Raw genomic sequence first — 23798 nt, 5'->3', positions numbered from 1 at the left:
GTTCTGAATACTAAACCTTTAAAGTTCACAGTGTTGCTGTCTCAGACCAGCAGTCCATTATCCATTACATGCAGTGCATTTAAAAAAGAAAAAAAGGTTACTAGGCCCAGAGAGGTAATAGACATATAGGCCTTTGAACAAGTTTAGAATTGCAGATACCATGCTTCACATGGGGAGAAAAGGTCGGTTTCTATCAATACAGCTTTTCCATCCTGCAGAAAGATAATAATGGACAGGATTTCTAAGCAACTTCTTCTGTTACAAAATTAAATGATTAGAAAAAGGTGCCGTTAGGTTTTTGGAAAATGTAATAGCTCTATTATTAATGATTGGAATTGGTGCAGCTTTCCCCAGTTTTGAAATTACCCTGGTTCAGCATTAACTGTGTCTATACCCCTGGGAAAGCTGAAATCCTAGTGTAGACACAGCCTTAGTGATATGTATAAGAAGAAGGATAATTCAGTGCTTAGGGTGCTAGGCTGGAATTTACAGGACATGGGTTCAATTCCCTGCTCAACCGCAGACTGCCTATGTAATTCCCAAACTGAAAAATGCGGAAAATAGTATGTTCCTACCTTGCAGGGGTGTTGAGGATAAATACATAAGTATCTAAGATGGACAGAAATGCAGGTGCCGCTTTGTGCTTGGCCTGGTGTATTTTCCATGAAAACTCCAAAAGGACATTTGACCCATTCTCAAATGTTCCCACAGAATTGGGCATATTTCTAACCTGCCTGCCCAGTTCTATGCCCCTCCGTTTGAACTGTTACAATTTTGAGTCCTCTGAGCCTGCTTAGGCGGATATTATAGAATCCTGTCAATTACTGTAGCTGATTAAGGAAGTTTGGATGCTTGAACAGATCTGACTTCTTTTGATTCTTAGTCAACATAAGAAAAGTAGGGCAGGTATAAGCCCTGGAGAATGCATTGTAGGGAACGTGTTTGCACTGGGCTGGATTAGGCGCTTGATCCAGCTTCAGTGGAAAGTTTCACATCAGTTTCATTGAATTGGGACCTAGATGACTTTAATAGATCTCTTCTATCTCTAATTTTTGTGGTTAATCAGAAGCTTTTAGTGTCAATTAATTTCCTCCCTGATCCAAATTTATTACTCATGCTGAAACTTAACCTGAGATTTGCTGATGACTTCAATAGGACCTTTCCTGTGGTGACAGCCCCATCCTATGAATTACTCCTATGCTGAATTCCTGCAGGAGTAAGATGTCCATTAACTGACAGCTAGACTCTCTGTTTTTGAGATTAAGATTTATTTTGTTCTCAGTGTCATGTGGTTGCTGTTAGATGCCACCAGGAATTAAAAGAATGTTTATTGGGCCTTTGAAAATCCTTAAAGAGTCATGCCGGATGGTGGGCTAGGCTGATCACTAGGCACTATTGAATGAAAACTCAATTTGAATGGGGAAAAAAAACAACCAATGAATGAATGTCTGACTGGTAATGGGTTTGTTTCACTAGCATTTACTCACCCTCCCAAAGGCTGAAAAGCGGAAAGATATTTATTTTTATTTTCATATTCAGGGGAAATCACAAATAGCTGAAAAGATATAACCTAACACAATTCTAATCTGATACCACTGGAGGAGTGAAAAGGATATAACATGTACGTTTTCCCGGTGTTTGGGGCTGGGCTTTGATAGGGCACGAATATTAACTCTAAACATTGTATCTGCCGGGGTCACGCACATAAATCAACTTTTAAAAACCAGTAGTGGGACATTTTTATGACCTTTATTATTTCTCTTTCCACGCATAAGGAAGTGGGGCTCGAGAGCTCCTTACATAGTTCTTTTTGAAAAGGGCACCCACGGAAGGAAAAACTCAATTTGTCAGAAAAAGAAACAGAAGTATGTATGGAATCAGGATATCCAAATACGCAATGGGGTTCTTGTGATAAAGTCTAAGCCTCGGGTCATCTAAAGAAATATTGTTGTATTATTCTTCTCTCATATACATCCACTTCTGGAGCCAGTTCTTCCCACCTCTCAGCTAGTCTGAGAGATCCAACTAAAAAAACTAGTCACCACTACATGTGCCATTAACTCATATTAGCCTCTGGAGGAAAAAAGACTGGAGACCCACAGAAACAGGTGTGTTCTCTCTACTCAGTTAAATCCCTCCTTAACTGAAGCTTTTTTCAGAAGGGAAAAACATCTTCATGTTAGGGTGTGTCTACACTTAGCGCTAGGGATGTGATTCCCACATCACCTAGACATACTCACCCAGAGCTAGTGCACTAAAAATAGCCGTGTAGGATGGGCAGTCATGAGAGGCAACACAGGTTAGCAGTACGGAGTATGTATCCGCAGGGTCCAGGCAGGTTTGTACTCAACCCCTCAGCCCATGCTGCCACTTGTTGCTGCCTATGCTACTGCGGCTGTGCTATTTTTAGCATGCTGCTCTATGCAAGCTAGGAATCACACCCCCAGCTCCAAGTGTAGACATACCCTTAGTGAGAACTCCCCATTGTGTGTGGGTGTCACTGTTGACTCAGTCTTTGGGGGAAAATATAATGTGAGAGTTGTAGGTGGAACCTGGTGGAGACCAGGCTCTCAGTGGCTGCAGGACCTGTGGGCTAGATTCACTTTTAGGTCTATGCTTTTGCAGTAAACCTTATCATGAAAATCTCCAGGCAGAAAACCAGCCCAGGGAGTGGCAACGGTAGCAGCACAAAGGGCTCATAGCCTCTGTTGCATGGGAAGAGGAGGTTCTTAGAGGACCATGGTATACAAATTGAGAGCAGTGCTGGCCGAGAAGGGGACGTGACCTTGCCTGCAAACACACTGATATCCGTGTCTCCCTTACAACAGCCACCATCTGTGGAACCAATTAGGATTAAATCCCCACATGGAACCACCCGGGATGGTGGTGATGGAAATGCTTCCAGCCAAACTCTGACAGCATTTGACTCATTAACTTCATTTTTGGAGAAAAGGAAGAGGCTCTGTCCGTTACTAATCTGTGTGGGTTTGCTGGATGTACAGCTGTAGGTCTCCCTCAGGGAGAGGTGTTTGGGGCTGTACGCTAGAGTAATATGCAGTCTTCTAATCTCACACAGTTTAATACCAGGTAGCAGCAACATTTAACCTGTCTGTTAAAATGAGACTCTAATTTATACCATGCTGTGGACAGTGTATGAAGTTTGGTGGCTTTTCCCCAGTGCCCATGCACGGGGGGCAGGGGGACACTGATAGTGCAACTTGTGAAGTTTAGCTAATTCACTTTGCATTTTTTTTAAAAAAAGCACAACAAAAATCCCTATCAATGTAGTTAGTTAGAGCCAGGTCGTGGTTTTAAACCACAGGCCAGAACAAGTGGGCATGCAGCAAATGCCCCCGGAAGCATTCTCAGTGATTCAGAACCAGAATCTTAGGGGTTAATGATGCACGGTGGTGGGGAGCACCGTCATCCTGTTATATGCTCCCCATTTCCCAGTTGTGCCAGCTCCGTGAGGCAAGACTAGTACCAGCGCTAAGAAAAAAAAAAAAGCCACAGCATTCTGTACACAAGTCGTGTACATGAGAGAGTAAAAATAGCTGTTTGGGGAACGCATTGCACACAAAAGCAAACACAGGGTGATGATGAATAAAAAAGTTCACAAAGAGGTCCCAAAGTCCAGAGTAAAACTCCATTTCAGCTCAATGCTCAGTTTGCCATTTTTCTCAGTGAGATCTTTCTTTTTTCAAAGAGAAACCTGCCACCCATTTTGTCACCTTTCTATTTTTGCTAGTGTGTATATTGGGCTGTTGTAACTGCTGTTCTCACCAGGCTGGATGTGTTCAATTGATACATCAGATACTGACTTTGTTGGGTATGGAGCTGTTTTAGTCCTGTATAGTGGTGCTGCTAGTTTTATTCAGAAGCCGATTTCCTATTGATGGTTGCCATAATCCTTTTTCCCAGGTCAAAGTTGTGTGTGTGTGTGTGTGTGTGTTTGTTTTAAATAATCACATAGCTAATTATACAGTACTCTCATTTGATTTGCTTGGTGCAATCCATGGCTCCGAACCTACAATGCGCTCCATGTGGGTGGACTCCTGTCCCTGTGCAGAACCTAATAGATCCCCCATTCTGCTGAGCTATTTGCAGGATGGTGGCCCAAATTAACAGCTGGTGCCTGCTCCCCTGGGAGCACTGTCAGCTCTAACCAAATGAGAACAAAAGTTAGAAATTCATAGATTCAGGCCAGAGGAACCATGAGTCTAACCTTCTGCATAACCTAAAATAAATCTGAGCCTTGTCTATAGTTATTGAAAGTTGAATGATCAATTAGTCCTGAAATCTCACCTCCAAGGCACCTCCACATATCCAGGTGTGATATTGCAGGGTTTTTCAGTGTAGTGCCCCCTTTAGCCGTTCTGGTGCACAGTGATCTGTTTCCTGTGGCCTAGTTCTCCAGACAGGTCACTTATTCAGTCCATTCTCCTTCCAGAGTATACAAAAAAGTCCCAAAATAGTAAACTCAAAATCTAATGGCCTTCGAGCTGGTCTCCCGATGTTTATCTGTCTTTTCATTCCTGGCCTTTTTTATTCTTTTAATGCCTGTGCATCCCCCCTCTTGATCTGGCTGGGAACTAGGTAGAGGAACTCACACTTTCCTCTAGGTTCCAGCCCCGGGATCGAGTTTTGAGTGGATAAAGCATGTTTCTTTGATCCCTCCGCCACGTTCCTGAGCTGCTTCTAACTTCATCCCACTTGTCGACATCTTCACTAGGTCTCTGGACTCTGCTATTTCTGCCTGGATCTGTGGTTCCTCACAGCGTCTCCTTAGCCAGCTATGAAGGTGCTTTCTCAAAGACCACTCCCAGGCCTCCTCTGCAGCAGCTGGGCTATACTGCAAGCAGCCCTCTGTCGCTTACCTTTAGTCGATATGTGTCTCCTTCAAGCAGGAGTCCCCCCTCTCAGCCCTCTATCTGGGCTGGAGTTTGTATCTCAGGCCTCTTGTCTTGTAATAGCTGCAAAGCTTTTTCCAGCTCCCTTCAGCTGAACGCCCTCAGTAATTAGCCTTCCAAACTGAAAAGTCTAGCAGGCCAGCCTTTGCTCAGTGTCTGTATTCCCTGGAAGGGAGAAAGAAGCCTTTAGGCTGGCCCCTTCCTCCCAGAGTGTCCCCTGACTGGGGGAAAGAGGAGTCTTGCCCCACTCACTCTGCCAGGCTCCTGGTGCCAGGCCTTTAAAGAAACAGGGCCTTTCTCCCAACCACTGCTTATCTCTCTATCCCTATCCTTCTTTAGGTTCTTGTTTATTGGGCCTTTGACAATCCTTAAAGGGCCATATCGGATGGTGGGCTGGGCTGACCACTAGTCACTACTGCTCATAAGGCAGGCCATGCTGTCACACCATTGTATGTCAGCTTTATGTGTGGTGGTCACTATAGTCATTCACTTTACACTGGCCTCTGAGAGGCATTGAACGCTACTTTAAAAGCTTGGTGGAGGAAATTGTATATGATGAGAGTGTTTTGCACCTATAACTTGGGGATCCACAGGATTATAGGCATCACTTGTGCCCATTTATTGTGTCTTACGATAGCCCTGGGAAGTGGGTAAATAAGTATTATGTTGTACCTATTTTACAGATAGATAAACCGAGGCACAAAGAAGTTCATAAATAACATCCATAATGTTACTCGCCATCTCAGGTTGAATTGGGGATAGAATCTAAGGATCTGGTTCTCCAGCCCTGACTCTGAACAGCTCCTGTTGAAATTTATGGAAGCTGTTTGTTTGCAGTGGCTATGAACCATTCTCCAGGAGTCCTCTGCTTTTACCATTGCCTCTGAGTTGCTGTATTAGTCTTTTGTTCCTGACACGGAGTATACTGTTGTTTATAGGGCCTTGATCTCTATTGGCAGGTCAGGTTGTTTGGATGACCTTTTATTCTCTTCCTGAGAAGGATAGGTGATGCCCCCAAGTGGTATACAAGAGAATAATAAAAACGGTGACTGGGGAGAGAACTGTACACCCTGTGCTCTTAGCCAACAGAATGGCATAACCTGAGAACTAAAAATTAAAGTGAGAACAAAATAGACTATGAAACACACGTTAGGAAAATTTTCTTTTGTGTCTAATGAGCAGAGCAGCTGAGCAGCATTTTAGCTGGAACGATGACCAGGATCGTAATGCTTCTGTTTTTATTTTGCAGGCCAAGCAGGTGTTGAGTGGCTGTGGTGATGAACTGACAACATTCCTTGCGGAATGAATTCTCATTGGATTCCAGTTAATTTGTAGCTGGCCAGCTGTAAAAGTAGCCCAACAAGAATTCACTGACACTTCCTTCCTCCTCTTGCTGAGCCGTCCACAGCAATTGTTTCAGTGTTTTCATAAAAGCGTCCTGTTATTCTTTGTCAAACTGAACAGTTCAACAGCACTGGACCTGAGTGGTGGCTCCCCATGTGTGCTCTCTCTCTCTGAACATGGCTGGGGGTGACACTGATGGATACCGTGATTCTGAAAGGAGGATCAGTGAAGCCCTGCATAGTGAACCCAGAAAGCCATCCTTCACGTGATGGGATCCTTGGGTGCCCATAATGCCCATCACTCAAGAGAACGCTATGCTTTTCCTCCCCCTCCTGTATCAATGGCTGCAAAACAGCCTGAGGGAGGAAGTGGAAGGGCCAGAGCAGAGGCTGTGTCAGTCTGCCATTCAGAAGCTGAGAGAGTACATACAGCTAAATTTTTCCGCGGATGACAGCAAATTGCAGCCTAGTGGCCCCAGCACTTTAGACATGGAAATCTGCACGCTCTACCTTACCAAGGAGATGGGCAAAAATGAGGCTCTTGGCTTAAGCTTTGGGAACATCCCTGCTTTTGGAGACTATGGAGAGAAACGGAGAGGAGGGAAAAAGAGGAAAGGGCACAAAGGCCCAGTGCTTGATGTTGGCTGTATCTGGGTAATGGACTTAAAGAAAAATAGCCCCGCAGGGAAATGTGGGAAAGTGCGACTGAGAGATGAGATTCTTTCCCTGAATGGACAATTAATGGTCGGCGTGGATGTCAGTGGGGCAAGGTAAGGGGCAAAGCGGTTACTGCAGATCTGCAGTGCATCGGGATTGCTGCATAACACAATGAGTTGTCTTTAATACTGATCTGTTAGAACTGTGGTCCCCAAACTTTTCAGGGTCGTGTTCCCCTTTATCTCTATCCATGCCCCCCCACTCCAAGCTGGGGCTGGGAGCAGGGCCATGGCTCGGGGGAAGGGATGCAGACAGAGATAAGGGGACTGAGGCTGGGGCCACAGCTGGGGGTGGGTCTTGGACTGGGAGCGGGAGCAGAGCCACAGCCAGGCTGCAGTGGGGGCTGGCACCCGGGCCCATGGCTTGGTGCAGCTCCATTCCTCCTTCCCCCCACAGCTGGGAACAGAGCCGTGGCCAAGGGGCTGAGGCTGGAGGCGGAGCTGCAGCCAAGCCATGGTGGGGACCAGCAGTTGGACCTGCAGCCTGGTGCAGGGATGCACAGTGGCTGGGGATGGGGATGGGAGCCAGGGTTGCAGTGGGGGGCGGGGCCAGAGCAGAGCTGGGCGGAGCTGGATGGCTCTCCCTCCCTGCCCCTCATGGGGGCTGGCCCAGCCCCCTCCCAACATTCCTCTGCGCCCCCCTGGGGGGGGCGTGCCCCACAGTTTGGGGACCTCTGTGCTAGAGGTGGTAGAAGGTCTTCGCAAGGCAGCAGAATATCTCATGCTTCCTGTTTCTTGTGGTAGGGGTGGGATTCATTCACTGGTTTAAGATGGGGAAGTACAAGAGCAGTGGTGATACTCATTTTTGTTTTAGAGGACACAAAATCTTCTCCCTCTAGGAAAAGGGCTGACCGCCAGCAATGGATGGTTTAAAATGTAATGCACGTTGTCAAACAAGTCACCTGTAAAACAAATGTGGTCAGATCCTCAGATTGTGTGCACCAACATAGTTTCATTTACCTCAGTGAAGATGTGTCAATTTATACCAGCAGAGGATCTGGCTCAGTAAGTAAAATCCCAAATGTGGGGGAAATGAATAGGATTGTTATTAGTAATGTCACTGGAGCTGCTTGGAGAGAGTAAAAACTTTCACAGAAATTTTCCAGTGCTCCACTGGGGAGGAAAATATCAGTTAGCACTGGCTGGAAAATGCATTGTTTACACCATGCTATCAAAAGTATGTTTTTTTGCAAACAAGCAAGAAGTAACTTGCTCTAGGGTTTGATGTTTGGTCTTTGAGGCGTCCATTTTCTCAGTTGGGTTTTCCATTCAAATGTGGTGATTCCAGCCCTGATAGTCCTAGTGACTAGATGCACAGACACTGGCTTCCTCCGGACCCCAGGGGTGCTCAACCCCCTGCTCCGCTCTGCCCCAGGCCCCGCCCCCACCTGACCCCTTCTCCCAAGCTCCCCCTACTCCTCCCCGCCCCCTCCCCCCAGCATGCCTCATCCTCACTCTTTTCCCTCTCCCCTAGCGCCTCCTGCATGCCTCAGAACAGCTGATCACAGCAGGTGGGAGACACTGGGGTGGGGGAGGAGTTGATTGGCAGGGCTGAGAGTGGATGGGAGGCACTGTGGGGGAGGGGGTAGCTGGCTGCTGGAGGGGGCTAAGCATCCACTAATTTTTTTCTATGGGTGCTCCAGCCCTGGAGCACCCACGGAGTTGGTCCCTATGACTAGATGTCTCAAGCACTTAGCTTTAAGTTCCCTGCATTCTCCTTCTTCACCTTTTTAAAGATGGGCACTATATTTGCCTTTTTCCAATCACCCGAGACCTCTCCCAGTCGCCATGAGTTTTCAAAGATAATGGCCAATGACTCTGCAATCACATCAGCCAACTCCCTCAGCACCCTTTGATGCATTGCATCTGGCCCTTGTGCATGTCCAGCTTTTCTAAATAGTCCTTAACCTGTTCTTTCACCACTGAGGGCTGCTCACCTCCTCTCCTTACTGTGCTGCCCAGTGCAGCAGTCTGGGAGATGACCTTGTCTATGAAGCCCGAGGCAAAAAAAGCATTGAGTACTTCAGTTTTTTCCACATCATCTGCCACTAGCTTGCCTCCCCCATTCAGGAAGGGTCCCACACTTTCCCTGACCACCTTTTTGTTGCTAACATACCTGTAGAAACCCTTCACATCCCTTGTTAGCTGCAACTCCAATTGTGCTTTGGCCTTCCTGATTACATCCCTGCATGCTCAAACAATATTTTTATACTTCTCCCTAGTCATCTGTGATGCCAGGTGGACAGATACAGAATCATACAGATAGTTCATAAACATATTACAAATATTTCCACATTCCTCACAGGTCATTTAATCTCTCTGGGCTTTTCTACATGGTGGGGTAAAGTGCTACCTTAAAGCACCATAGGGAATCTTCGTGCACACTAGCAAGGTCTAAACAGACCAGTTAATGGGCAGCACATTAATGCACTTTAGAAATCACACCCCCATAGGGTGAATTTCCCCCCGGGGTAGACAAACCTTCTGACTCACTTTCGCATCTAGAAAAGTGCTCCTTTCCCCCCACCCTTTGTCTGTTTTGTCTATTATGATCATAAACCCTTCAGAGTAGGAGCTCTCCCTTACTCTGTGTTTTGGGCAGCACCTACCTCAATGAGGCCCTGATCTCAGTTGTAGCCACTAGGTGCTGCCATAATACTAACAATCAATATTAGTAACAGCACCTATTGAGCTCCATTGATATTAGTAAAGGTCGGAGGTGATTTTCTACCATGTCATCTAATTCTGCTGTGAGCAAGAGGCTTATCGTCTGCTAAACAAATTGAGAGCATGTGATAAGGTGGTGAGAAAGATGCAACTATGTCTCACACAGTATCAGATCTGATTTTCAAAGGTGCCTGAACCCAGCCTCTGTCTTGCAATAAAATGTCTCTGCAATTAATTGTGTGCACAAGTGGTAGTATTATGCTATCTAAACACCTTACTGTGCCTGCAAAATAGAAGGCCATTTCTTAAAAGCAGTCCTTAACCTATGGATGAGGAACCATGATGTGTTATTGCCCCTCGGACAGAATGACCTGTTCTTTAAATCAAAGGTGATCTGTTGCTAGAGGTCAGGGATAATATCACATTATTTTTCATGCCAAGGAAGGTAATGTTTTGTGGAGTCTGAGACTTTCAGGTGTCAGTTTTTATTTTTCCACTCCTGAAGAGTCTCCAGTTGTGCTGTTTTTTAAAGGCTCTGTAACTAAATCAGTAAACTACGGAGACTACCGATAATTAGAATAATATCCTTTTTTTATTTTCCATCTCAGATGTTCTGTGAGCTCCCAGAGCTAGAAGAGCCCTGCAAAACCTCACTGGGAAGCTGGAATGCCTAGATTTTGGTTGTGTGTGGCAGTTTTAACTCTTGCCAGTTCATGAGGTCCTACCCTAAAATGATCTATGGTCTCTTGGACCAGGGAAAAATATAGGCCATTTAGCAGACAGACCTGAACATTTTCAGCACCCCGGTCTGGTCTGCCCCTGAATCATTGCCATTGTTTGATGAATGTGTTGCTAATGGAACAAACTTTCAGGACCTTATGGGACATTTTCACTTCTGATGCTGTTGTGAATGCTAGGATTCATCCTCTGAGGCCTTGTCTACACTACAGGGGAAATTCGATCTAAGCTGTGCAGTTTGAGTTATGGGAATAGTGTAACTCAAATCAGCCTAGCTTAGATCTACTTACTGTGGGGTCCACACTACGTGATGTCGACGGGAGACACTCTCCCGGGAGAGCGATCTGCGAAGACCCGCTAAATCGACTACCAATGCATCAATCGGCGCTCATGGATCCCCCGGCAAGTGTAGAAAAGCCCTGAGTAGCAAATGACACTAGCGTAAGTGGTGTGCACAGGACTTTGTAGGTACCATCTTGTAAATCATGTTCAGGTTCAGCACCCTTTAAAAGCTGTAGGTTTCTCAGGGATCTCAAAACAGTGATGACTCCTGCCCACCATTGTAAGATGCAGTACATAAATATGGCGGAGTGAAAGAGGGAGTCAGCTTGTGGACTCTTTGCTGCCTCTAATTAGGCTTATTTCAAAATTGTACCACTCACTGTTTGTATGTTACTGCTATAGTATCAGAGCCTGTTCCTGCTGGTTCTTCAGGTTTCACTGAATCTGCAGGGGCTTGTAGTAATGGAGATTCTCAGCAGGGATAGGCAGGGCTGCCTCTGTGCTTCTCAGTGCTAGCCACTGTGTTGGAATTCTCTTGCTTATTAAAAGCAACATCCTTGTTTGATGTGAAGGGGCATTAATTCTGTGCTTTGATGCATGACTCTGTTTGCATAGTACATGCATGATTCATAGAGTTAAAATTCTGTTTGTGGCTCATGCCAAGGTTAGCCTGGGCTTGAGTCAGGGAGAACTGGGTTTAATTTTAATTTATAGTTATTGCTCTGACACGTGTATGAGAAATGCACCTTGTTGCCCATACAGGGAATGACCATGTTGCAGTCTGCATAGGGCACTTTTCAGGATATAGCCACTCTATTTTTTTTTCTTCTTTTTTAATTTTTTTTTAAATAAATTTTCATAAAGAAACAAACAATAAAAATACAAAAAAGACTGACAGCGTGTATCGATTACCAAATACCACATTTCACCAGGTAGCCAATAAAATTACACAATTATGCAACTTCACAACTTGTCGAAGCTGCAAGACCAGACAATATTACAGAGACATAACATGTTAGGGTGGGGGTAACAATAGTTTTTTTTTTAAAAAAAGACACACACAAATAGGCAAAAAAGGGAAGGCAGGAACCAGGGGCAGGGGGTAGGGAAGGGGCGTAGTCGATGATTTTGTTCCACGCCATTTACAGAATGTGTCACAAAAGACAGCTGACAATCTACAGAAGTTAGATGGCCCTTTTTCCTACTTAAGCAGACTTAATCTGTTTGTAAAGTGGTTATCAAACCATCCATACACTCTTTCTGCATTTCCTTTCCCATCAGTGATTGTGTCTGCACCTTAAATAGCAGCCTATTACTTCTGCCTCATTCATCCAGTGTTGGCATACTCACGTATGTGGACTGTGCTTCTATAGGGCCTGAATCTGTGAGGCCTGAGCATCTTCTGCAAGGTCCTGAGCACCCTGAGCTCCTCGTGAAGTCAATGGGAGTTGAGGTCAGTCAGCACCTTGAGGGGAAGCACGCAGCATCTCCAAGGATCAGGCCCTTAGTGGTTGCGTAACCAATTTTGCCATTTCGTGTTCAGAAACCTGAGTCTGGTTTTAGTTTTGTTTGTTTAGTAATTATTTGTTTAGGAAGTTTTAACAAGTTTACAAATCATTATCATGGAAACAATGGAAATAAAACGTTAATCATCTCTGAGCTTTTTTTTTTCTGCGTGTATCTTTCTGTTTAGAGAAATATTATGCAGTATCATCAAATCTCTCTATTTGTCAGAAGGCTACTATATTACAAAGTGAATTTCCTTACATCACTAGCATGTGTTGTTTCTCAAGATCTTATTTAACTCAGTGAAAATACTAACTCTGGTCCTATTTATTAAATCAGTGTGTCTGTCAAACATTAATATTTAAAAATATAATTGGATAGGTGAGATGTTTATTGCAGACAAATGTACTTTGAGCAATGAATAAATGGAAACCAAAACTTTTAAGTAGCTATTTCTCCTCTGTCTGTTTTGTGAGATATATACTTGATGTGTTCTTCCACAACAAAAATGCCCCCATTATTTTGAACCATTCCTCCAATTTTGGGCTATTTTTTACCAGTAAGAGGCCATAAGTAGTCTAGCAGATGAGAGATTAAATCTTCATTTCTCTGAGTGTGATCATGTCAGCTAGGAAGCCTCAGGAGGATTACCAAAGAAATGTTTGGTAATGAACATCCACCCATTTGATATATTTAATTGCAAATCACACACCAATATTTTTGGATGACTGGACATGTCATCTTTTTAATTTTAATATCAAAACTGAAAAGCTTCCCCCAACTAAAAGAGGGAAAGGAAAAGAGGGGAAAAAAGTAAGTTACAGTTAAAAGTGTATTTCAAAGGAGTCTACCCACCACCCCAAAATCATGTTACATTGCTTTACAAAAATTCTACACTCCTAAAACATCCAAACATTACAATGCCTGGAAATGGACAAAGAAAAGGAGTACTTGTGGCACCTTAGAGACTAACAAATTTATTTGAGCATAAGCTTTCGTGAGCTACAGCTACATCCGATGAAGTGAGCTGTAGCTCACGAAAGCTTATGCTCAAATAAATTTGTTAGTCTCTAAGGTGCCACAAGTACTCCTTTTTTTTTTTGCGGATACAGACTAACACGGCTGCTACTCTGAAACCTGGAAATGTACAGTTAAGGGATCCAGTCAGTTTTCTATCACCCACAAACCCAGGATAATTTTGACAACATGACTATTTTTCCGGTCTTCGCACCCCTCATCCCTCAAATTTCCCCAAAGAATTTTACCATGGGATGATATGTGGCATATGAAATTGCAGGGGAATTGATTTCTTTTCAAAGAAGTTGAGGCCCCAACTATTACAAATCAGACTTATAATGGGGAGTTAGCTTCAAGCTGAACTATTTAGGGTGAAGTACTGGCCCCATTGACGACAATGGCAAACGCCCCATTGACTTGAGTAGGGCCAGGATCTTACCCATAGTATCTACTGCTACTGTATTTTATATTCAGTGGTGTTTTAGCTGTGATGGGTTGTAAAGCTTTTCTATTAAATTGATCAGTATTATTTTGAGTAGAATCTTGCACATGTTAAATATGCAAAGTTGATAAAACTCAACTCGGGCTTTCTCTCTCCACTTCTCAGTAGCATGATAATGTGGAGTTGAACTTCCAGAGACCTAGAATTAAAGCCAAATTACCCCTGTCAAAATGAACAAAATACATTATTACTCCTGCTGGAATTCTGTGCCACTGCGCAGTGCAGAATTTGCACAGAATTAATGTTCCCAGCAGAATTTTATTTTTTCATGAAGAATTTAAGATTTCCATCAAAATTCTTCTTTTTTCCCAATTTTATGTGTTTCATATGGATTAGTTTTGTATACATGTAACGTCTTTGCGCACATATGAGCCTGAATCCCCCTCCCCTGCGCTCCCACCTATGACTGCATCCCTCCCCAGCACTCCTGCCTGTACCTGGCATGGGGGCGCACATACCACCTCCAGAGACAAAGGGGTGTTCCTGACAAACCATGTATCTGACCCAACCCACACAAACACAGACACTCTCCCAGACACACACGCTCTACCCTGGGTCTCCCTTCCCCATGCAAACCACCTGCTATCCTACAACTAAACTACTGCTAACTCACCAATCTTCCCTCCTGCTACAGTGGCAGGACCCAAAAACTTTACAATACACATAGAAGCTTGAACCTGGACAAAACATGACTGACAGACACATAAAACAGTCTTTAAAGATGCTAGTGCTTTTGTATAACATACTTTTGTATAATGATTTTGTTTAAATTAAATATTTAATTTCACTGAAACAGAAGATAATTGTCAACAAAGATGCATCAAGTTCTGTATTAATATGCCTAGAAAGGAATCTATTTGTCAAAAAACATTTCCTGAATCTTTTTTGTCGTCTGTATTGTTACAGACATACTTGCTGACAGGTATTTTGAAATAAATTACCAAAATAATTGAAACTGGCATGATTATATTGTGTTATTTTGATAAATAAAATATGCAGAATTTTAAAATATTGTGCTCAGAATTTTTAATTTTTAGGTGCAGAATTGCCCCAGGAGTAATAGGTAGATTTTGTTTGCTAACTTGTCACAACTGGTGAGTTGCAATGGGCTTCAGTCATTAATGTGAGTTAGTGAGGTTCTATTTTCTTACAGTTGCTTCTGGTATTGTATGCACCACATTCAAGAGTTCCATGTGTATGAAGAGCTAAATTCTCTTCTGCACTCCATGGGGTAGTGGTCTTCAAGAGCATATAACTTTTCTGGAGCTCTGTACACAGAGAGAGTGCAGAATAGACACCAGGACATCTGCTGTGTGGATTGGAATGGAGAAGGTAAATCTAAATCGGGAGGAAAATTTGCAAAATACTTTGAAAATTTTGGTCATTTTTGCTCTGCATGTTTCAAAAAGAATTTTTTTTGTGTATTAGTAATTTTTCATGAACATTTTTATTAAAGATCTTTGTTTTTGTCCCCTCCCTTCTATTCTACTTCTCCTTTCCCCTCCTTCCTTCCTTCTTCCACATTGCCACTAAAAAAGGGGGGGCGCGTAAAAGAGGGAGGAAAGACAAAAAGCTAAATCCCCCCCCAAAACATTTTGAAAAAACATTTTTTGATAGTTCTAGATTTCAAGAGAAGGCTATTTTTCAGTGTGTGTTGGGGGGCGGGGAACTTCATTACAAAAATGTTAACTGTCTAATTTCAGAGGGAAGTGCTCTTATTATTCTGCATTTTATCACAAAGGCACGGCTTTCTGCCACATTGTGGTGAGACGCTGGCAGTGCAATAAGTATTTTGCCATAATCGCTGTCTGTTTTCCCCGTTGGTGGCTGTGGCAATCTTTGGAGAAGCCACAAGAGTTCAAAATGATGATTCATTTGGGGAAGTGGTTGAAATGCTTCTGTTTTCAGTAATCACAAAAAGAAATAAATTTCTTGGCCCAGATGTTCATTAGTAGGCTCAGTCATTAGAATTTCCTTAAATATTCTACTACACATAGATGCATACACACAATTTATACAGTTAAAAAAATGTAGGGAAAGTTGGGATGATTTCCCTGCCTGATAGAATCATCCTGTCTGATAGCTGTTGTCATTCTACTTTTTGCCTTGTGGAATAAATAGGATTGCACCAACTGCCAATTTTAAAAAAAAATGCTCCAGAGAAAAGTACACTAGGTGCCCTCAAAACTTGAAATTTGACAAGCGGATCACTGTGCTTTACTGGAAATGGATTCAGTGTATTTTTTCAGGAATAAAGTATAAATGCTTTCAACAAAGTGCAGTTTAAGAGAAGTTTGTTTGCCCAGTGTTCTTTCCTTGGTTATGTGTATGAGAAAATATTTTTGTTTTAATGTGAAAACAAATGAATAAGTTTCCTGACCTCTCGTCCCAGGACAACGGGCAAAATTATTATGGGAACTTCCTGTTAAAATACTTACAGCATTTCATTGAGTTCAGAACATTGTTTTCTCCAAAGCCTAAAACAGTGGCTCCTCCTCATAGAATTGAAGGGATTAAATTTCACTCGACTAACCTAAAAACCCAAGCTGCTGTAGATAATTGTTATTGTCTTAATTTAATTTACGATTATCAAACCACAGTGGGCTCCAGTTACGGAGCCCAAAGACCTGGGTCTGCTTAGCACAAGTGTGCAGCTCGAAATGCTTTGGTAACCCCCGGCAGATGTACTCTGAAGATAATGAATCAACAGCCCAAGAAAACCTTGGCTTGTGCTGTTCTTTTCAAATGGAATTTGTATTTTCTGAGCCAGTCTGTGTGCGATGGATGTGTGCAAAATGAGAAATAATCTGCCCTACGTGAGGCTAATACTCCTCAGACACAGTAGATCATCCCACTGAGAGGATTTACACTCCAAATGCTCAAATAAAAGTGTTAGTCTCTAAGGTGCCACAAGTACTCCTTTTCTTTTTGCGAATGCAGACTGACACGGCTGCTACTTTGAAACTCCAAATGTTAGCGCTCAGAGTCCCAAGTGCACTGCGGGGCTTCCCCAAAGCACTGTGGTGATGGATATTAAGCCCTTTCAAAAGCTGGTAGGACTAGAAGATATTTGTGCGGTGTTGTTTTTTCTCTTTCTTTAAGTCCCCAGGAAAGATAGAGGCAGACAAGCTAAACATGTTGAGAAATAATTTGCAGGAAGAAATGAGCTTTCTCCAAAATCCTCCTTCAAAAGTAAAGGACTTAAGCGGAGGGTCCCTAATCCCCAGAGCCAGCAGACATCACAGAGCTTGTTTGCCGCCTTTGCTTTGTGAATGGGAGCCTGGGTTTGCCGTACTCCCCCTCTCAGTTCTGTCTGCTCACGTAACGTCTGGCTTCCCTCTCCCTCCTCTCCTTGCATGGTCACTCTACTGTTGAGACGAGAGCCTTCTCACCTGCTGCTGGAACATACTGTCTATCCCTGGCTCATCCACACACCATCACTTTCCAAATCTCTATTGCCCCCTGCCTCTGATTTCCCATATTGTTTGTTAGCTTTCTGACTGAATGCCATTCAGAGTCCAGTCTTCTGTCTTATGTCCATTCTGTAAAGCACCTTTGGGATAGCTGGTACCATAGTTGCCTTCCCTCTCCAGGAAAAGGGGGATGGGAAGCCTGGAGCCATCAAATGGCAGATTTCAGAGTAGCAGCCGTGTTAGTCTGTATTCGCAAAAAGAAAAGGAGTACCGGTGGCACCTTAGAGACTAACAAATTTATTAGAGCATAAGCTTTCGTGAGCTACAGCTCACTTCATCGGATGCATTATCCGATGAAGTGAGCTGTAGCTCACGAAAGCTTATGCTCTAATAAATTTGTTAGTCTCTAAGGTGCCACCGGTACTCCTTTTCTTTTTATCAAATGGCAGAGTAGCTCACTGGAAGGGAGGCTAGAATGAAAATATTGGGGTTGGAAGGAGGGACCTTTAAGCCTAGGGCAGTTCAGAGATTCTGGCTCTGATCTAGTGACTATTGAAGGCAATGGACAGATTCCTGCTGATTTGAAGGGTGCTGGATCGTGCCTACGTGTGTTCCAAACAAATTTCCCACCCCCTCCCCAGTCCCGCCAAAAAGAAAAGGCTTGGGAGGAGGCTTGGGAGGCTGCCCCTGAGTGTGTTAAAGGCTTTGCAGTAAATAACGAATCTGAAGAGTGCATTAGCACCAGAGTGCTAAAAGACCCTTTATTGAGACAGAGGCACATCGGTGCCAAACGCATGGTACGTATCTCCATTTCAGTATATGATCTCGTAGCGCAAGCCCTTTTCCGCGATAGTAGATGATCAGACTGAAAAGGACTTGCGCTACGAGATCTCGAGAGCAAGTTGCCGTTTCACCGGGAGTTCCAGCCTTGCAGCGGGTACCTCTGCTTCCCAAGCTACAGGGCAGTCTCTGACGATCCATGCAGAATTGCGCGTGAATCTCATTAATCTGCAAATTGCACAAAATATGGCAACTTGTCTCTGCCCCTCAGCAAAGAGCAGGTGAGGTTTCCTACCAGGAGGGCATTGCTATTTTTATACACTCGCTGATGGTGCATTTGCTAGCACAGCACAGAGTGCTTTAGCCATGCATAATTAAAGACGTAATTGTTCAAATCAACGCACAGAGAACATTCTGTGCCCATTCTCCTCACTCTTTCTATAATTCTTGTGTGTTCACTCACTGACTCACAGTGTTCGGTCATTCTCAGTGGTATTTTCAGTCTGTTAATGATAAGCAACTACATTTAATATGCTGAAAGTCAAAGGAAGTTTGCATAGGGCCAGGTTGTATGGTTAAGGCATGAGCCGTGCATAGAGATGGTGTAGACTAGAGCTGCCCTAATTGAGGGGGTTGGAGGGCTGACCCAAACACAGGGGGATGGGCAAGCTGCCACACTTATTAAGAACATGCAGCATGATCTCCATTTTCATCTGTGTTGGCTGGTGTGGTGGGGATATAGGAAAAAGCTAGGCCACGCTTCCCCTCCATCCTGTTTGAGTAGTTGCCCCAGGGAGAAGTCCCTGCACGTAGAGAAATTCCAAGATTCAGTGCTCCTGCAAAGGGAAGAGGGGCTCAAGAGGACCGGAGGAAGGCTATTGCACCTTCCCACCCACCTTGTGTATCCATGCATGACAGCTCCCATCTTGAGCGACACACAGGTAAAAGCATGAGCTGTCACAGCTTGAGCTAGAGAGTCCAGGCTCTCTCAGCAGGGCTGTAAGACTCTTATCCTATGTGGAGCAGCCATAAAGGGGGACTCCCGACACACCGACTAGTGGGTTACTCATGCAAAGGTCATGCTCAGTCTCAGGCCAAGAAACAAGGCACCGAGTGTCAGCATGCTGTTTAGGAATAGAAGTGAGAAGGATACAGATGGAAAGCCGAAATCTGCTCAGCAAAGAATGCAGATGACTTTTTTAAAAAAGAAAAGAAACAGCTGGTTTGGTGAACGATTTTGGGGCAATGTCTCTTTCATTCTGTTGAAGAGCTTTACACTCTGCTTATCCGTTATGACACTTCCCTCCAGGTGAAGAGTGTTGTCACGCACTCCCGGATGCTCACTTTCCCTCTTTGAACCAGGTGCAGGATATGGTATGATGGACTTATGTACCAGACACAGGCCAGCCTTTAATAGCTCTCTCCGTTTCCATTGCTGACTTTGAGTGAAAGGCGCCACACTCACCATAGCAGAGACTGTGCCTTCAGACAGAGCTCAATATATGGCTGTAATCAGCAAAAAGATAACCTGAGCAAGAACAAATGGAACTATTTGGATATAGTGGGCAGGTTGCGGCAGCTCAGGAAGATGTAATTTGACAGATTCTTGCCCTGTCATTACAGGGGTAACATAATTAACTTGCAGCCAGTAAAAACAGCAGCAAATCCTATTGTACACTACCCAGTGCTCTGTGGCTGGAAGCCCTGCCAAAGATATGCTTTTGTTAAAGCTTCTTCCATAAGAAACTGACATGACTAGGAAGAAAATTTATTTGGGCTATGTTAAAACAGAAGAGCAAAATTAAATGGGAGAATTCTTGACAAGTTGAACTAAGGCACATTTTAGAAAGGATTCATGTATAAGTATGCATGTCTCTGCTTCTTCGATTTTATAATTAATTGTTTTTTGCATTTATGAACCGTGTACATGTGTAACCCATACACCTCCTGGGTGTGGTATTCTGTCCCATGTAGTGACACCGATACCACTTAGAGAGAGATATATAAAAAGAGTCTGCTCTACAGCCTTAGCTAAGAGCTAGTTGGCTTTTATCTCATGTGGTAGAGACTCGTGCACTAAGTTCCAGAGGTCCTTGCTGACAATCGGGGTCTGTTGGCATTACACATGCACTTAAATATTCCAGGGCCGTGATAGCCCTTTGGTTTCCTGTAAGTCCCATATATGGAAATTAGGGATGGAAAGAAAGAGAATTATTGTTGTGATTGAGTTTTCCTGGTCAGTTACTAAAAAAAACCTTTCAGAGTGGTAGCCGTGTTAGTCTGTATCAGCAAAAATGACGAGGAGTCCTTGTGGCACCTTAGAGACTAACAAATTTATTTGGGCATAAGCTTTCGTGGGCTAAAACCCACTCCGTGCATCTCATGAAGTGGGTTATATGAAAGCTTATTCCCAAATAAATTTGTTAATCTCTAGGGTGCCACAAGGACTCCTCGTTGTTTTTTAAAGAAACCTTGTCCCTGGGACAAATGAGTCCAGACTAGCTAACTGGTAGGAAGAAAGGGTTTACTGATGCCCTTCTAAATTACCTCATGTTAAAATAAAAATAGATGTATTGCCCCATCCTTATGTTGTGCTAGGGCCCATGTGTCTATGAAAGGCCTACAAGTTCTGCATGGCCAATATCATTATTTTTATTGCATAGTGCCTAAAGGCCAATCGAGAACTGAACCTCATTATAACCAGTAGACTCTGGAATACCTTCTGAATGACTAGCCAAGCTAATCCCCAGTTAATTAAAGGAGCTGCAATAAAGTGCTCTATCATGATGAAGCTGTGAAGTTCTCTGCTGGAAGTTCTCTGTTGCCATGATAATGACAGTAAGTCAGTTTTGGACATGAAGTTTTTGTTAAAATGGTTTTAAGATGTAGACTTTTGTTTTAATCTACAAGATTTCCTGGTTTGTACCTTAACAAAACCCTTAACAAAAATTCAGACACAACATAGATTTTTCTGTTTCCTCCAGGGGGCAATGTCTTATAAATATTTTGAGCAACAGGGTTGTGTGATTTTTGTTTTGTAGCACTGTGCAGTCTAGGTTAACATATTTTAGATCTCATGAGGCATCAAAGAGAAATGCTTCTGTGCATACCTTTTTGTATATATGATTAATATATATTTCTGTGTGGGGAATTTTTACTTACCAAATACAATTGTGGCTCTGTTCAGGAACTATAGCATGTCTAAGCTTTGGGAAGACTATAGTGCAGAAAAAAGCATGTTAATCAACAGAACTTGAGAGCTGTGCTATTTCATAAGGGCCTGAGTGTCCTTTTATGCTGTTGTAAGTCCACTGACTTCAATATGGTTACGTCTTATTTAAACTGGTGTAAGAGAATAGTATCAAATGCTAAGCAGTTACCCTGTATTTCACTTTAGTAATGCAGCAAAGAAGTCATGCTGAAAGTAACTTGACTGGTCCAATGTAAATTGTGAAACCCAGGAAATCTAAAGGTTTTTTTTTAATTGCTCATCACCCTACTAGAAACTGAAAGTTGAGGCTGAAATTTACCTGTTTCTCTAACTTGCTTGATAGATGTATAGAAAGGGTCCAAGTCTGAATTCGTTGTTGTGCTCCCAAACTCTCATGGGAATTAACGGGAATCAAGGGATGTTGGATTGGCCCTAGGAGTTGATGTACATTAGTGAAGCATAGGTATTAAAGATCACTCTATGTTGGAAGATCTTTGCAATACAATAAGGGGAGGCTCCATTTCATCTAAGCACTGGCACATGTGCTTAAATCCATCCCTATTCCTGCAAGCACTGAAGCATTGCTGGGTGAGAGCAAGTGTCCAACTCTCATTTGCTATGGTTTGATAGGTTTATCATTATTTTAACTTTCTTTTTGCAGTTTAATTTCCCTTTTTATGATAGTAACTATTGACTTTCCTATGTGAAATTAGATTTAGGGGACCAATAAAATTCAGATCCTTTCCCCCTGCCCAATGGTAACTGGGTCTCTGGAATTTCACTGTAACGGCCTATTGGATTAACCTGCACATGTTCACAAAGTTCTTGTGTTAAAATTCCTTATGGAATGTTCACTCCAACAAAGTAACTAGGGAACTACAGTTGTCAAGTCGTCTAAATTAATAAGGTGTTTGTTCCCGCCTCTCCCTCCCCCCATACAGGAAAAGCAAGTAATTAAAAAAAAATATTTATTCCCAGAAATGTTCTAGTTGAAAACAATGGGCCATGAGTCAAGTGAGCAGTAGTCCCGTTAACGTCAGTGGCACTAGCCATCTGAGTAAAGCAAACAAGACTAGCCCTCTGTGGTTTGAGTAACAGGAAGACTAATAAATCTGAATGCAGAACTTTCTCCCCACCGCCCCACCCCATAACTCCTACAGTTTAAACAGGTGGAAGCTTCTTTTTAATTTCCAACTGCTGGCCAGACCAGTCCCTGTTCTCTTTTGGTAGATTTAGATATCAGATTAGTAAAATTAAAGGTTTTTACAATTTATAGTCTCTGGAAAAGAGGACATCAGCCCAATTTTAGACTGCTGTAGAGAAATAAATGTCCTGAGTTCCATTTCCTGAGCCACATATGGGTGGTTCATTTGACAGATAACCTCAGGCCTCCGTGTATGTATGTATGTATGTCACACTGATTTAGTGAATGTGGTCATGTCTCCCTTTAGTGGCTGGTCCTGGGAAGTATGACAGCTTAGTGCAGGGGTCAGCAACCTTTCAGAAATGGTGTGCCAAGTCTTCATTTATTCACTCTAATTTAAGGTTTCGCATGCTGGTAATACATTTTAATGTTTTTAGAAGGTCTCTCTCTATAAGTCTATATTCTATAACTAAACTATTGTTGTATGTAAAGTAAATAAGGTTTTTAAAACGTTTAGGAAGCTTCATTTAAAATTAAATTAAAATGCAGATCTTATCAGCTTAGTGCAGGGTTCTTAACCTGGGGTGCATGCACCCCCTAAGGGTACGAGATGCCCTTTCTGGGGGTGTGAGACGTGAGATTTTTTTTTTTAGAAGGTAGATCATCAAAAACACAAATTAAGCACAGGCACATAAGTACAACTACTTTGTGTCATCAACCCTATGTATTTATTAACATAATACATTTTTTAAAGATTACTATAATATACAAAGTTTTTACATTTTTAAGTTTTCAAGTTTTTAAGCTAATTATAGTGTAATTTTTGATAAGGGCTGCAGAGCGCTGGGCCCAGGCCAGAAGCAGAGCCTTGGGCTGGCTGCTGGTACCCCAAGCTGGCAGGAGGGCTGAGCAGGGCCGGAGGCCTGGACCCTGGCTGGCGGGGGGCCGGGTGGCTGGAACCCCAGACCGGCAGCAAGGTGGGGCTGGCGGCTGGTATGCCATGCCAGCAGCAGGATGAGCGGGGCAGATGGCCGGGACCCCTGCTGGCAAGAGGCCGGCGGCTGGACCCCCAGACTGTCAGCAGGCTGAGCTGGGTGGTGGACAGAACCCCAGATCGGCAGCGGCTCACCCACTGCCGGTCTGGGGTTCCGCCGGCTCCTGCCAGGCGGGGTCCCGGCTGCCAGACCTGCTCAGCCCGCTGCCGGCCAGGGGTTCCGTTCACTTGGGTCAGCAGCGGGCTGAGTGGAGCCGGTGGCTGGGACCCCGGCTGGCAGCAACATGCCAGTAAAAATCGGCTTGCGTGCCGCCTTTTGCCGATCTCTGGCTTAGGGCTTAATCACTGTTAGGGTATTATTCTTTACCTTCAGTTATAAGGGCCTATGTTTTGGGGGTTCAGTCCCCTCTGATGACCTGTGATGTCTGTAGGTATGCCTCCAAGGATATGTTACACATGTAGTGCTGCAGGTTAGCAAATAAAAGGGCTAAAGGTCATTGCTTCTGCCTTCTGCTCTGCCTTTTGCTTTCTTGCTGTGAAGGGCTTTGGAGAGCTGCTTTATTGCATAGAAGAGT

The 23798-nt window shown here is 43.6% G+C and overlaps 1 protein-coding gene across 4 annotated transcripts in view; it reads left to right on the top strand.

Moving 5' to 3' along the window:
- PDZD2 (PDZ domain containing 2) overlaps positions 1 to 23798 on the top strand; it is a 321088-nt gene that overhangs the window by 88047 nt on the left and 209243 nt on the right. For all 4 annotated transcript variants that reach the window (XM_038402564.2, XM_038402570.2, XM_038402566.2 and 1 more), the window contains one exon: positions 6160 to 7023. In XM_038402564.2, coding sequence (XP_038258492.1) covers positions 6545 to 7023 — 479 coding nt within the window. In that variant the 5' untranslated portion in view covers positions 6160 to 6544. The remainder of the gene's footprint in view (positions 1 to 6159; positions 7024 to 23798) is intronic.

Source organism: Dermochelys coriacea, chromosome 5, assembly GCF_009764565.3.
Source record: "Dermochelys coriacea isolate rDerCor1 chromosome 5, rDerCor1.pri.v4, whole genome shotgun sequence".
Classification (NCBI taxonomy): Eukaryota; Metazoa; Chordata; order Testudines; family Dermochelyidae; genus Dermochelys; species Dermochelys coriacea.
This window is presented reverse-complemented; position numbering and strand designations above follow the sequence as displayed.